This window comes from Salvelinus fontinalis, chromosome 11 (assembly GCF_029448725.1).
Source record: "Salvelinus fontinalis isolate EN_2023a chromosome 11, ASM2944872v1, whole genome shotgun sequence".
Classification (NCBI taxonomy): Eukaryota; Metazoa; Chordata; class Actinopteri; order Salmoniformes; family Salmonidae; genus Salvelinus; species Salvelinus fontinalis.
The window spans coordinates 13897376-13911638 of record NC_074675.1 but is presented as its reverse complement, the minus strand read 5'-3'; the positions used below and the strand labels follow the sequence as shown (position 1 = coordinate 13911638).

Below are 14263 nucleotides of genomic sequence, written 5' to 3'. Positions count from 1 at the left end.
GCAGGCCTGATGTGATCAGTGATTAGGCCACTGTACTCGGGTTAAATGAGGCCTTCAAAATAATAGTATTTTAATGATTATTATTTGTATTTGTTTTGGAAAGTTTTTATTTATAAACTTCCTTAAAAACAGCTGTCATGACGTTGCCCTCTTTGGGTACAGCGAGCACCATCCCCCTCTCTGTCTCCTACACTCAGGCTGCTGCGACCTCAGGTCGTAAATTCCTGGAGGAGATTATCTCCTCATGGCCGCATGTATAGAGAGAGAGTGAGTTTTCAGAGAGAACAAAGGAATTTCTTCCACCTCACAGAACTTGAGGTCCGAACAACATTTATGTTCTGGAGAAGGTATAAAAGATCGGTGAAGAATCCAGCTACAAACTGGTCTGTTTGGTACAATTTTGTGAAACTCATGAGAGACAATACGGCCACATTAACATAACGCTGTTTATACAATAGCCTCAGAGATGAGGCTTACATCTAATTGTTGTATAAGATGATTGAGTGTGGATGATACTGTTTGTGAAATTGTGTAATGTGATTTTGGACTGTTTAATGAAGGAAACTCCAATTCCCTTTGGAGTTTAACTAAATCAGAGGACCGCCCATGAGCACAGTTATGGTCGGGCATCCTGGGACAGGCCCTTTTCTGCTCTTCCGAATAAAACCCCCACCCGGGTTTTCTATCACCAGACCGAGCTTCCCTCAATTACGAGAGGGCTAAAGGTTGCAGACCAGCTGACCTCGATAACGAGAGGGCCAAGGTTTGAGAGGAGACCATAAACCTGAGTATAAGCTAAGGTTTGAGTAGATGGCTGAATCTTTTAACCATACCACGTGATTAAACTCTTAGACTATCGATACCGACAGAATAAGAACAAGTCTTTGATATTAATTACTAGTCTGCAGCTAGGAATTCGGTATCATTGAACGCGAAGACCGACAACCGCCGAAACATCTATCCTATAACGACATGAATAAATGTCACTCTGAACTATACATTCTAACCACGACAGAGAGAGAGAGAGAGAGGACGGACAGACTCTCCAACAGAAACATACTTTTTAACAGAGATCCCGACGACACACTGAGCGTAAATATATATATTGATTGCAATTATTCCCGAATGAGTGAGCGTTCATGTGCAAAGGATCAGCATTTCAATTGTTATAATTATCAACTTTGTAGTGTCTCATCTCAGTTGACCCCCACTTCCCTTTTTGTCCACCAAGCCGCGATACCGGTTTATCCCACTAGGGAAACGCCCTTATCATTTCCTTGTAACTATCTACTGTTTGTTTATGCATTTCTGTAAATTACTTAGTTAGTAAATAAATATTTTAAGACAATTAATGTATGGATGACTCATAGTGAAGACTGGGTTTGTGCAGATAACCAACAACTTACGACGTTTGGAATGAGACTAACAGGAGGTAAATAATAATTCATTAATTTGAAGACTAAGTGATCAGATATTCAAATATCTGAAAGTTATATTAGGAAAATTATAACTTTATAATCTGAATATTTTCCTTGGTGCCCCGACTTCCTAGTTAATTACAGTTACATGATTAATCAGTTTAATCGCGTAATAATAATTACAGAGAGTTATTTGATAAATAGTCTTCAGTTTTAATGATGCCAAAGACACGACACAGCTCATATATTTATACATCATTTTTACATATAAAAAATATATAAAGGCACAAAAAACAGCATTTGAATATTACATTTATATTTGTTAAAAAGTACAAGTTGTTCATTTAAAACAATAAAACAACCATCAATAAAAGTACATTTTCTTGTAAAAGCCATTTAAAATGTGCACAAATTATTTAACAAAGGTAAAATATTTTTAAGACATGGAAAAAAAGCTGTCTTCAGTCCTTTTGTCACGTTCCTGACCGGTTTTCTGTTATTTTGTATGTGTTTGACGGTCAGGGCGTGAGTTTGGGTGGGTAGTCTATGTTGTGTGTTTCTATGTTTGTTAAGGGTGACCTGATATGGCTCTCAATTAGAGGCAGGTGGTTTTAATTTCCTCTGATTGAGAGCCATATTAAGGTAGGTGTTTTCACACTGTTTGTTTGTGGGTGGTTGTCTCCTGTGTCTGTGTCAGTGTATGTTATGCCACACAGGACTGTTTTCGGTTTTGTTTGTTCGTTCGTTTTATGTAGTCAGTTTTCCTGTTATTGCGTTCTTCACGTTATATGTAAGTTCGTGTCCAGGTCTGTTGACTGCGTTTGTTATTTTGTAAGTTCTCAAGTGTTTCGTGTTCGTCTATCATTTAAATAAATTCATTATGACTGCATACCTCGATGCGTATTGGTCCGACCCATGCTTCTCCTCTTCAGACGAAGAGGAGGAGAGCAGCCATTACAGAACCACCCACCAACAAAGGATCAAGCAACAAGGGAAAAAGCAGCAACTACAAACGCAGGATTACAGGAATAAGGAGGATTTCTGGACATGGGAGGAAATACTGGACGAAAAGGGACCCTGGGCGCAAACTGGAGAATATCGCTGCTCTCGTGAGTGGAAGGAGGCAGCCACAGCCCAGGAGCGGTGGTATGAGGAGGCAGCAAGGAGAAGTGGCTGGAAGCCGGAGAATCAACCTCAAGACCGGAGATATGAAGGTACACGGCTAGCACGGAAGCCCGTGAAGAAACCCCAAAAATTTATTGGGGGGGGGGGGGGCTAAGAGGTAGTGGGCCAAGGGCAGGTAGGAGACCTGCGCCCACTTCCCAGGCTAACCGTGGAGAGCGTGAGTACGGGCAGACACCGTGTTACGCAGTAGAGCGCACGGTGTCTCCTGTACGTTTTCATAGCCCTGTGCGGGTTATTCCACCTCCCCGCACTGGTAGGGCTAGATTGAGCATTGAGCCAAGTGCCATGAAGCCGGCTCTACATATCTGGCCACCAGTACGTCTCCTCGGGCCGGCTTACATGGCACCAGCCTTACGAATAGTGTCCCCGGTTCGCCTACATAGCCCGGTGCGGGTTATTCCACCTCCCCGCACTGGTCAGGCGACGGGGAGCATACAACCAGGTAAGGTTGGGCAGGCTCAGTGCTCAAGGGAGCCAATACGCCTGCACGGTCCGGTATTTCCGGTGCCACCTTCCCTCCCCAGCCCAGTACCACCAGTGCCTACACCACGCACCAGGCTTCCAGTGCGTTTCCAGAGCCCTGTTCCTCCTCCACGCTCTCTCCCTATGGTGCGTGTCTCTTCAGCACACTGCCTTCAATTCCGGCACCACGCACCAAGCCTCCTGTGCGTCTCCAGAGTCCTGTGCATCCTGTTGCTGCTCCCCGCACTAGCCCTGAGATGCGTGTCCCCAGCCCGGTACCACCAGTTCCGGCACCACGCACTAGGCCTAATGTGCGTCCCCAGGGTCCAGTATGCCCTGTTCCTTCTCCCCGCACTAGCCTGAAGGTGCGTGTCCTTAGCCCGGTGCCTCCAGTTCCGGCACCACGCACCAGGCCTACAGTGCGCCTCATCCGGCCAGAGCCATCCGTCTGCCCAATGCCATCTGAGCCATCCGTCTGCCCAGTGCCATCTGAGCCATCCGTCTCCCCAGCGCCATCTGAGCCATCCGTCTCCCCAGCGCCGTCTGAGCCATCCGTCTCCCCAGCGCCGTCTGAGCCATCCGTCTGCCCAGTGCCGTCTGAGCCATCCGTCTGTCCCGAGCCATTAGAGCCGCCCGTCTGTCCCGAGCCGTCAGAGCCGGTAGTCAGTCAGGAGCCGCTAGAGCCATTCGTCAGTCAGGATCTGCCAGAGCCGCCAACCAGACAGGATCTGCCAGAGCCGCCAACCAGACAGGATCTGCCAGAGCCGCCAACCAGACAGGATCTGCCAGAGCCGCCAACCAGACAGGATCTGCCAGAGCCGTCAGTGAGCCATGAGCGTCCAGAGTCGTCAGCCAGCCATGAGCAGCCCCTCAGCCCGGAGCTGTTATTTATCCAGAACTGCCCCTCAGTCCAGAGCTGTCTCTCTGTCCGGAGCTGCCCTTCAGTCCGGAGTTGCCCCTCTATCCTGAGCTACCTCTCTATCCTGAGCTACCTCTCTATCCTGAGCTATCCCTCTGTCCTGAGCTACCTCTCTATCCTGAGCTACCTTGTTCCGGAGCTGTCCTTTATCTTGGTGTTTCCCCTTAAATTAAGTGGGTGGAATAGGAGGGTGGTCATTCAGAGGGGGAGACGTAAGCTGGGATTGACTATGGTGGGGTGGGGACCTCGCCCTGAGCCTGAGCCACCACCGTGGTCAGACGCCCACCCAGACCCTCCCCTAGACTTTTGGTGGTGCGTTTGGAGTACGCACCTTGAGGGGGGGGTTATGTCACGTTTCTGACCGGTTTTCTGTTATTTTGTATGTGTTTGACGGTCAGGGCGTGAGTTTGGGCGGGTAGTCTATGTTGTGTGTTTCTATGTTTGTTAAGGGTGACCTGTTATGGCTCTCAATTAGAGGCAGGTGGTTTTCATTTCCTCTGATTGAGAGCCATATTAAGGTAGGTGTTTTCACACTGTTTGTTTGTGGGTGGTTGTCTCCTGTGTCAGTGTATGTTACGCCACACGGGACTGTTTTCGGTTTTGTTTGTTTGTTCGTTTTATGTAGTCAGTTTTCCTGTTATTGCGTTCTTCACGTTATATGTAAGTTCGTGTCCAGGTCTGTTGACTGCGTTTGTTATTTTGTAAGTTCTCAAGTGTTTCGTGTTCGTCTATCATTTAAATAAATTCATTATGACTGCATACCTCGATGCGTATTGGTCCGATCCATGCTTCTCCTCTTCAGACGAAGAGGAGGAGAGCAGCCGTTACACCTTTGTACAGGAACAGGGTGAGTCCTTATCAAACTCGCCTCCTCCTGCTCTTCCGAATCAATTACCTTCCTGTTCTTCAGGGCCCAGAGCAGATCCCATCCCTAGGCGCATCACCCTTGGCGCTGTGGCCGCCGGGACCTTGGGTGTTGTGGGGGACCTTTCGCCTGGGGTCGAGGCCCCGTTTCTTCTGTACCACCCCAGGGCTTCCGTGGCTTCCATGGCCACTGACTGGGGGTGGTCTACCAGCAGGTTGCGGGAGGACCACAGTGCATCCTTCAGACACCTGAGGGTGGGCCAGAGCTTGGTGAAGGCCTTCGGTGGAATATGCCTTTGGCCCACCCCATATAGCACGAGCTGGGGCGTTAGGTCCTCCCCTGCTGGCAGACACGGGGAGATCAAGGGGCCTGCTTCCTTCCACAGGTCCCTGGCGGCTCTGCACTCCTAGAGCAAGTGCCTCACTGACTCATCTTGGCCGCAACCTGGTCGGGGGCACACGGATGTCCTCGCCATGCCCCGGGAGTGCATAACGGCGCTGACCGGGAGGATCTTGTGGGTGTCCATCCAGGACAGGGCCCGTTGCCGATTCAGCAGAGCAGGATGGGCCACGTTGCACCAAACCATTGTGGGCTCGCCGATAGCAAGCCCGCGCACTGGACACACTGGTTCCCACTCCTGCACAAGAGAGAGAAGAGAGCTGTGTTTAGTTAAACCCGCGATTGCCTGTTTTTCCAGTTTAAAATGTTTTTAAAACTTTTGGAGCTGGACATAGTGTGTGGGGAGCAGGAAAGAGACTGGGGCTTGCATGTCAACTGGGATAAGCCCTAGTCCTGAGGTAAGATCCCAGCCAGAACCGTGCGAGGGCCTGGGTCTTGTTGTTGACCGGGGAGATGGCAAGAGGGAGATGTAATGTTGTGTATCAGCTGCCCAGGAACAAGTAGACGTCAGGCAAGCCTTTCCCCCCCTTGGACCTGGGCCTCTTAACCACCTCCCTCCTCAGCCTCTCCCACTTGCTTCCCCACAGGAAGTAAAATAGCATCTGCTCCAGAGCTAAAAGAGTTGTATGTGGAGGGATCTAAACAGAACTGATTAATAAAATATCATATTCACTTAGGATCTCACTTGGTGAAGGTCACAGGACTGAACAGGAATGAATGTAACAACCATGTCTCTGTCACTAGCAAATAGTCATAAGTGGTACGCGTAACTCTAAAATTCACTTGGAAGGCACACTGGGAAATATGCAAATAAGGCTCAACACCCTACAGCGTTAAAACAACACCCAATTGCATGTATCAATGCAGTTCGGTAAAGAACCATCAAATGTTTTTTGTAGAACCTTACATTGATTTGTGTACGGTTCTTCAAAGAACCATCCCATTTAAGGTTTTGGCATCGCTCTGAATAACATTCCAACTGGAACCGTTATTTTTAAGAGTGTAGATGAATAAGCTACCCTAACCTGTAATAGTAGGCTACAGTAGGAATGTGAAAGTAAATTAGACTATAGCCTATCAGCATTATAGGCCTATGCAACGGCTGCAGGAGGAGTGAAGCATGTTGTTGTTCTTCTTCTTGTCTCTATACACAGTAGGTCTATACGTGTTTATCCTACGATGGAGGATGTGGACCAAAAGTCCTTGGGACTTGCTGAGATTTACCAACAGAGTTTACAATTTTTCAAAATCATGGAAGGTTCAGCAAATGTGCCTAACTTTGGTAATGATCTAAATAATATTTTTTTTTTTACATGAGGTAATGCAATACACAGATTTACAGAATCATTATTATTGTGAAATACTGCATAAGCCTTTATGTTGACCTTATTGGCAACTCACATACCTATTAAAAGTTTAGAATGTCATGCTTTGTTTATTTAACTGTATTGCTGCATTTTGGTTTAATGTGGTCTTCAAATAAATGGCAAGCTTACTTCGCAACCTAACGTGAAATTAAATGTGAAATCTTACATTTTCCACAGAAAAGAATTACATTTGTCATGACTTCATTTTTGGACGCTGCTCTCAACAAGGTACAGTAACTGCTTGCTTAACAGTATTGCTAACTTTCTCACGAGTCCTTACCGGTTAGTGAACTCAAATCCTCTGTCTTGCAAACACAAGTGACGGCCCTCTTGACAACAATTTAGCATGTTGCGCAACCAAAAAGTTAGGCATTCAATGGAGTGAGGTTTTCAATCCAACTTAGTTACAAAAGCACTGGTGTATTATCTTTACAGTATTGTGAATAACACAATGTTGTAATTCCCCAGACTTAACAGCAAGATCTATTGAACTGATATTGATTTCTATTTAAGCCAAGTGCATGGGTGTTCATTCTACTATGCCATACCAATGGGAGGTGGAGAATGGACGTGGCTGGTCATGTATCCCAGACAATGAGGGCGTTGAAAGGGACTACTGTGACCCAGCAAAGACACAGAGGTATGTGTGTCCACAACATGTGGTTAGGATGCTGTGAGACAATGGGGATGTGTAAAAATGAAATAAAAGCATTGAAGATGTTCCTTTGTCCTACAGTTGCAGGATACCACCGGTTAACTTTATCACCATGACTCGTGGACACCGCAAAGTTCGCCGCCTTGCTACGGTTTCCTCCCTGGACCAGCCAGATGCTGTCTTTTTTACCAAGTGGACCTGGTACTGGGAGGAAAACCATGGTGGCTGGACTCCATATTTGTCACCAGTATGTAGTGATGATACCTAATTTCTCCCTCTAATATGGCACAAAGAAAATAAGAAAGTGTCTATAGTGTGTGTGTGTGTGTGTGTGTGTGTGTGCGTGCGTGTCTCCTAAGACTGTGGAGAACCTAGAGAGGATGTACATGGATCCCTCCCGTGGCTCACTGATTGAGTTTACTGCTGGACGATTCACCTATGAAGTCAATTTGGAAGGTAGGCAGGTATCAGATGTAATTCAGTATAGTGTAGGTACAGTACAGTTAAAATACTGGTCATAAAAACAGGTTTACAGAACACTAAAGATTGAACAATGAAACATGTTGTCCCATCTGAAACTCACAGGATAGTCAAAGTTGATAGGGAGTACCTTGTATGTTATGTCTGTAGGTTACTCATCCATTTTTGTATACCCGTTTTAGTCTCTGAACTGAGAAATATATATTTTTAGTCATGATCCAGATAAATACAAGCTCACACACCCAACGACTGGTAAGAAGACGACCGATGTTCAAATCATCCATAGATGTTCAGAGAACTACTGGGTAAGAGTGAAATTCAGCTGACTCAATTGATGATAGATTTTCTAGGGGAAGGATACAACATTATGTAATTAGATTTTGGTTCACTGAGTATGATATTGGGTCTCTGGATTTGTATTATCTTTGTGGTATGATGAGGACCATATGTTTGTTGATGACACTCGGAATGCCCTCATTTCTTTCTTAAGCACATCTAATACCACCACTTCTTCTGTGCCACCTTTTTGGGACCAGTCTCGGTTGCCTGGGATTGGCTTTGAGGTAATACAAAACACTGAGCATTGTGTCAATACTCACTGACTGGGAGTCTGACGTTACATTGAAAGAACATTGAATATGAATGAGCTTATGAGGACTTTGTCTTACTGTAAATCTGTCTTCACAGAGAGTTATGTTGCCAAACTCAGCAAAGGAATACAAAGACATCAAGGCCATTTTTGATAAAACAACAGTGGGGTTCAACATACGCACCATCGAGAGAGTGCAAAATCCTATCCTATGGAAGTTCTACGTGCTGTAGGTTTCTAAAAGACAGTTCTATTAAAAACAAATGTATTTCGTTTTTTCTTTAGTTGGGGTTTAATTGACCCAAGTATATTCCTTTTTAGGCAAAGAGATCAGATGGAATCCTCAGGGACAAGCATCAATGAGAAGCAGCTTTTCCATGGAACTGACTCCAAACATGTTGACAGCATTTGCAGAAACAACTTTGACTGGAGGCTATGTGGAACAAATGGAACTTCATTTGGAAAAGGTTGGATGCCAGTATAGTAGTATACTTTGTGTATGCAATGTTTCAGTGAATCCAAATGAATAGCTGTTGTGTTGGCAAAAACAAAGGCTGTCATGCCTGTGAATATCATAGCCTATTAGGGTATCCCCAATGGATAAACAATATAATTTAAAAAGTTTTGCTCAAATGGCCAATTACATATTCTTATATAGAAATATGTCACAACTGGTTTAATAAGGCTTGCAATTGCCTTCCCTTACTGTCAGTAAGAACAAAGGCACTTTATAGCTAAGATTAAAAAAAATGAAAGCATCTAAACACTGAGCTAAACATGGTCAATAAATCTTATTTTCAGGAAGTTACTTTGCCAGGGATGCTAAGTACTCACACAGCTACACCAGCCAGTCAGGAGCAAGGTCCATGTTTGTTTGTCGTGTGCTGGTGGGAGACTACACTGTGGGAAACTCCAGCTATGTGAGACCCCCTCCTAAAGAAACCGGAGGATCCATCTTCTATGACAGCTGTGTGGATAACAACCAAGACCCCAAAGTGTTTGTAGTTTTTGAAAAGTATCAGGTTTACCCCGAATACCTCATAGAGTACAGTGATACTGCTTCTCCACCAAACCCTGCTACTCAGCCAAATCGCATTGTTCAACCAAACCCTACTCACCAGCCAAATCCCGTTGTCCAACCAAACCCTACTCACCAGCCAAATCCCGTTGTCCAACCAAACCCTACTCAGCAGCCAAATCCCATTGTCCAACCAAACCCTACTCCCCAGCAAAATCGCAACGGCTCAGATTCAGATGACCCTGTGTTTAATGTATGTTGTTTGTGTTTAGTCTGGACTTTATGTTGCCCATGTGGCATCTACTTTTATTTTTGTCACGATGATGATTGACCAGGCCTTGGTGTATACAGGTACCCTCTAGCAAGGCACTTAAGCCAAATTGCTCCAGGGATGCTGATATGGCTGACCCTGGCTCTGGTCCCATCTCTCTGAGGTTCAGGGTTTCTGTTAGCTGATAAATGCCAGCTTTTGGCCGTAAAAAAATTAAAAGCTGGAAAATAAAATTGTTGCTGGACAAATTGACCCAGAGAAAAAACAACGGTAGGCAGGCTATCAGCGGGTCACCCACCACTTTACAATGTGAGCTGGAGGCAGTATGCATTTTGAAAACATACACAATTGTTTCAAACCTGAATGTTTTACTCCATATTATGAGCCGGTCTAAGGCACTGCATCTCAGTGCAAGAGGCGTCACTACAGTCCCTGGTTCGAATCCAGGCTGTATTACATCCGGATGTGATTAGGAGTCCCATAGGGTGGCGCACAATTGGCCCAGCGTCATCCGGGTTTGCCCCGGGTAGGCTGTCATTGTAAATAAGAATTTGTTCTTAATTAACTGACTGGCCTAGTTAAATAAAGGTTAAATAGAAATAAATGTCTTACTTTGCTTGAAAAACCTGACCATAGAAATGTGGAAGCAATTATTTTATAAAGACTTCATAGGCATTATGTGAGTCTCAAGTTTGGGGAAGCATAGGCATACAATTTATCCTACAATTTCTACCAATCTGGGTGTCAGTTATGATTTTCATATGTGCATTTTCGTGGAACAGTTTAATTTCAATAATAGTGTTTTAATTTCTAAAAATCATTGTCAAGTGGTTAATGATGAAATTCTTAATTAAATTGATACAATATACAAGTTAAAATTCAACTAATGCTAGAGTACCAGCCTCTGCCATATTATGGACACATTGATACACCGTGATCATTGGCGGCTAGATAGCCTAAATGAGCGCATTATACTCAGAGATGGCCAATGCAACCGTTGGCCTCTAATTTCTAGTGATCGGCATTCCGGCTCTTTTCAGTGAGCCGGCTCTTTTGGCTCCCAAACGGCTCTTCAAAAAAAAATACGTTTTGTATTTTTTCAAGTCTAACAGTTTGCGACAGTTTGACTATGATTGGTGTTAAAACAATTCTAATTAAATTATTAAATGAAACCATACTCTACCTTAACCACAATGTATTTAAAAATGCATTGGTTTGTTATGAAAAAGAATGCTATTAAACCTTTGCATTTAAAGTATAACTTTTGAATGTATATAAACAAAGTGCATATAAATCTGACCATTCAAAACGAATACAATCTGAACAGCATAATATAATATTGCACCATATCAAAGAAAGAATAAATAAAAATGTGCAAAACTGCAGCATCCCACTTAAAACATTAAACTTGTCCCTCTTTTCTCTCTCTTCTTTATTGCCATGTTATAACCAGCAGCACACAGCAATATTTTGCTTTTATGAGAGATTTGCATTCAGAAATGCAAGCTGCCCCACTTGAGGGGCTGATGCGGTTTCTTCTCTCAATAATTATTTGTCCCATTTTCGAGAAGACCCTCTCAGAGGGAACGGATGTGGCCACTATGCAGAGTCTCCCTGTCATGACTTTAGTAAGCCGTGGGTAGACAGAGGCCTTGTTCTTCCACCAGCTCAGAGGATCTGCAGATCTTTAGAGGGGCTCCTCCAAATAGGATCGGACCTCCATTATGGATACATCTCCACATGAGGATGTGCTGGCTCCACCACTATCACTAGCAGGCCCGCTAGTTTCTCGAGTCTCCGCTACATTTAGCTTCACAGTTGGGTGCATAGTTCGCATATGCCGGTGTAGGTTGTGCGTAGAACCGGCTTTATGTGAGATTTTGTTTTGGCAAATTCTACACTGTGCTCTGACATTGTCTACATTATTAAAATGCATCCAAATGCTACTGTGCTTCAGACTCATTTTCCAGCTGTTGTTTTCACAGCTGTCCTTCCTCTCTATCCTCGGCTGCTAAGTGTGTGACTGTGAGTGAGTTGGCTCGGCCCTCCCTCAAGCATCTTTGGTTCATTGGTTGTCACTGCGTGTCTGATTGACAGGAACAACAGGTGAGGCTGTTAGTCTGAGCAGACAAGTCAGAACGAACGTTTGCGCGTGAGCATTTAGGCCTATATTATTATTATTTTTTTTTCGTTCTTTGAATTAGTTCATTCTATTCATTTAAATCTTTTGACTATTCATATCTTAATTTTTTAAATATTTTTCTTCTTATGTGCGAGCTGGCTCCCAACGTTCACCTACAAGAGCCGGCTCTTAGAGCCGACTTGTTCGCGAACGACCCATCACTAGTGTAAAGCCATAACGCATACGTTTTTCCAGAAGCAGGCTATGATCGATTATGTCAAAAGCCGCGCTGAAGTCTAACAAAACAGCTCCCACAATCTCTTTATCAATTTTTGTCAGCCTATCACCAGTAATTTGTGTAAGTGCCGTGCTTGTTGAATTCCCTTCCCTATAAACATGCCGAGTCTGTTTTTCAATTTGTTTACAGTAAAACGGCATTGTATCTAGTCAAACACAATTTCCCCCCATACGTTTACTAAGGGTTGGTAACAGGCTGATTGGTCAGCTATTTGAGCCAGTAAAGGGGGCTTTACTATTCTTGTGTAGCAGAATGACTTTTGCTTTCCTCCAGGCCTGAGGGCACACAGGTTTAGATTGAAGATGTGGCAATATCGCCCAATATTATCCTCAGTCATTTTCAATCCAAGTTGTCAGACCCTGGTGGCTTGTCATTGTTGATAGACAATACTTTTTTCACCTCATCCACACTTACTTTATGGAATTCAAAATTACAATGCTTGTCTTTCATAATTTTATCAGTTATACTTGGATGTTGTGATGGAAATGTTTATGTTTGTGCTTTTCTAATAACCAATATCTGTGTTCTCTTTGTGCTTTTCTATAAACCAATTTCTGTGTTCTGTTTGTGCTTTTCTATAAACCAATTTCTGTGTTCATGCAAGTGGCTGACTGAAGGAATCCTCACTATCAGTATCTGCAATTTGGCAGTACGCCCAGAACCTTGTTTAGAAAACGAGAACAAAAGATGTCTCAGTTTCAAAGTCTCAGCTTAGAGAGAAGAAGCCTCGTGAGGTATTGGTCTGTTACATGCATGACCCATTATTGGTCATCACATGAATGAAGCAAACGTTAATGATGAATGATGAATAAGCTAAATCATGCAAATATAACTTGTCTGTACATAAGGGAACTAACGGGACTGCCCCGTTAGAGCTCAACTTCAGAACGGTACTTTATGCATCTAAGTTTGACAGTGACTTCGCCAGTACGCTGACAATAAACAATGTTTGATTTAAGATTGACTTCAAGTGTCCCTGTGTAAGAAATTCCACAACAATGTGTTTCGCTTCCCCACCCGCCATTTTTAAAAAGACCCGACGGAGCTCATTGCCTGCTTGAATTATGCAGAAACGGGCAGCGTTTGGGTCATGTAATTGATAATGTTGGAAAGGGGGGAAATTGTGCTTTACAATGGTATTGACATTACAGTTGATCTAGAAGTATTACGTTTTTGGGGCGCTAAAATAAGGGCAGTTGTACGGACCAAGGCGATGTACGAGTTTACGTGAGTTTACGTTAGTATTTTTCATCAAACCTGAAATAGTTATACGTCAAAACATATTCAGCCAGCTCTAGAATAAAGTTTGTTGGTGGGTATTTGCTAGTATCTCGGTCTCTCAAATAGTGAGCTAGGCCTACCAGCCCACCTGTGTGGGGAATGCTGGTATATAGAATGTCGAGTCTTCTGTTAATCCCGTTATTGGTGAGATCTTATTTATGAAGTCTATAGTCTTTCACATATGATGGCAATGCTTACACATGAGATTTAATAAAATAGTCTACAAAGTTTGATAGGACTGGTCTGCCTGAATAATTGCCTTGTGTTTTAGGTTTGTGTAATTTAGGCAAAATGTACAGGCATGGAGGTATGGCACATTTGCAGCAAAGGTATTCATATTCAGGTTTTGAGATAAGGTTGTTTAATATGGCTTGCTCCACTTGTGTGGGAACAACACTCAGTTTTCTATAGAAAGGTTCATTACTGAGTTGTCTCAGAATCTCTTATTTGTATTTTTCATAGTCTAAAACGACCACAGGTTTGATAACCAAAGATGAGTCTTTCATTAGTTCATTAAGTTCCTGTTTTTCTGTCCTGGTGAGGTTCTTCTGAATATGGTTTGTTTTTCTCGTATATACTGACATGGCTTCTTGTTCGACTAACCTACAATAGGTATTAATCGAGGAGTTGTTAACCATAGGACAGAATTTGCTTTTTGACTTAAAATGGGTAATGTTGATAATGGGATATGGAGAAGGGTGAGCCGGTCAAGGATCGATTCAGACAAGGTGGTAAATTGTATGACAAGCGACAGTTTATTTAAGAGTAAAGATATTTGGCAAAGCGTGCAGCACGGCCCCTTTCTGTCTGATTCTTATGGAATCGTCGGAGAAGAGGCCGCTCTAAACAGTTTGTACAGGTTATATAGGCAACAAGCAAAGTAGGTTGATCTTGTAGTCTGGCCTTCCGATTGGTCGATCTGGGTTGTGGGTAG

General features: G+C 43.7%; 1 protein-coding gene across 1 annotated transcript; it reads left to right on the top strand.

Annotated features, from left to right (window-relative positions):
• Positions 1–5059: 5059 nt before the first annotated feature.
• On the top strand, positions 5060–12968 carry LOC129865091 (protein mono-ADP-ribosyltransferase PARP12-like). The gene is made up of 10 exons (XM_055937567.1): positions 5060–6530; positions 6793–6843; positions 7129–7255; positions 7352–7517; positions 7630–7726; positions 7962–8055; positions 8241–8313; positions 8438–8568; positions 8661–8806; positions 9141–12968. The coding sequence occupies exons 1-10, from the start codon at positions 6428–6430 to the stop codon at positions 9686–9688; spliced, it is 1536 nt and encodes a 511-aa protein (XP_055793542.1). The 5' UTR covers positions 5060–6427; the 3' UTR covers positions 9689–12968.
• Positions 12969–14263: the final 1295 nt, after the last annotated feature.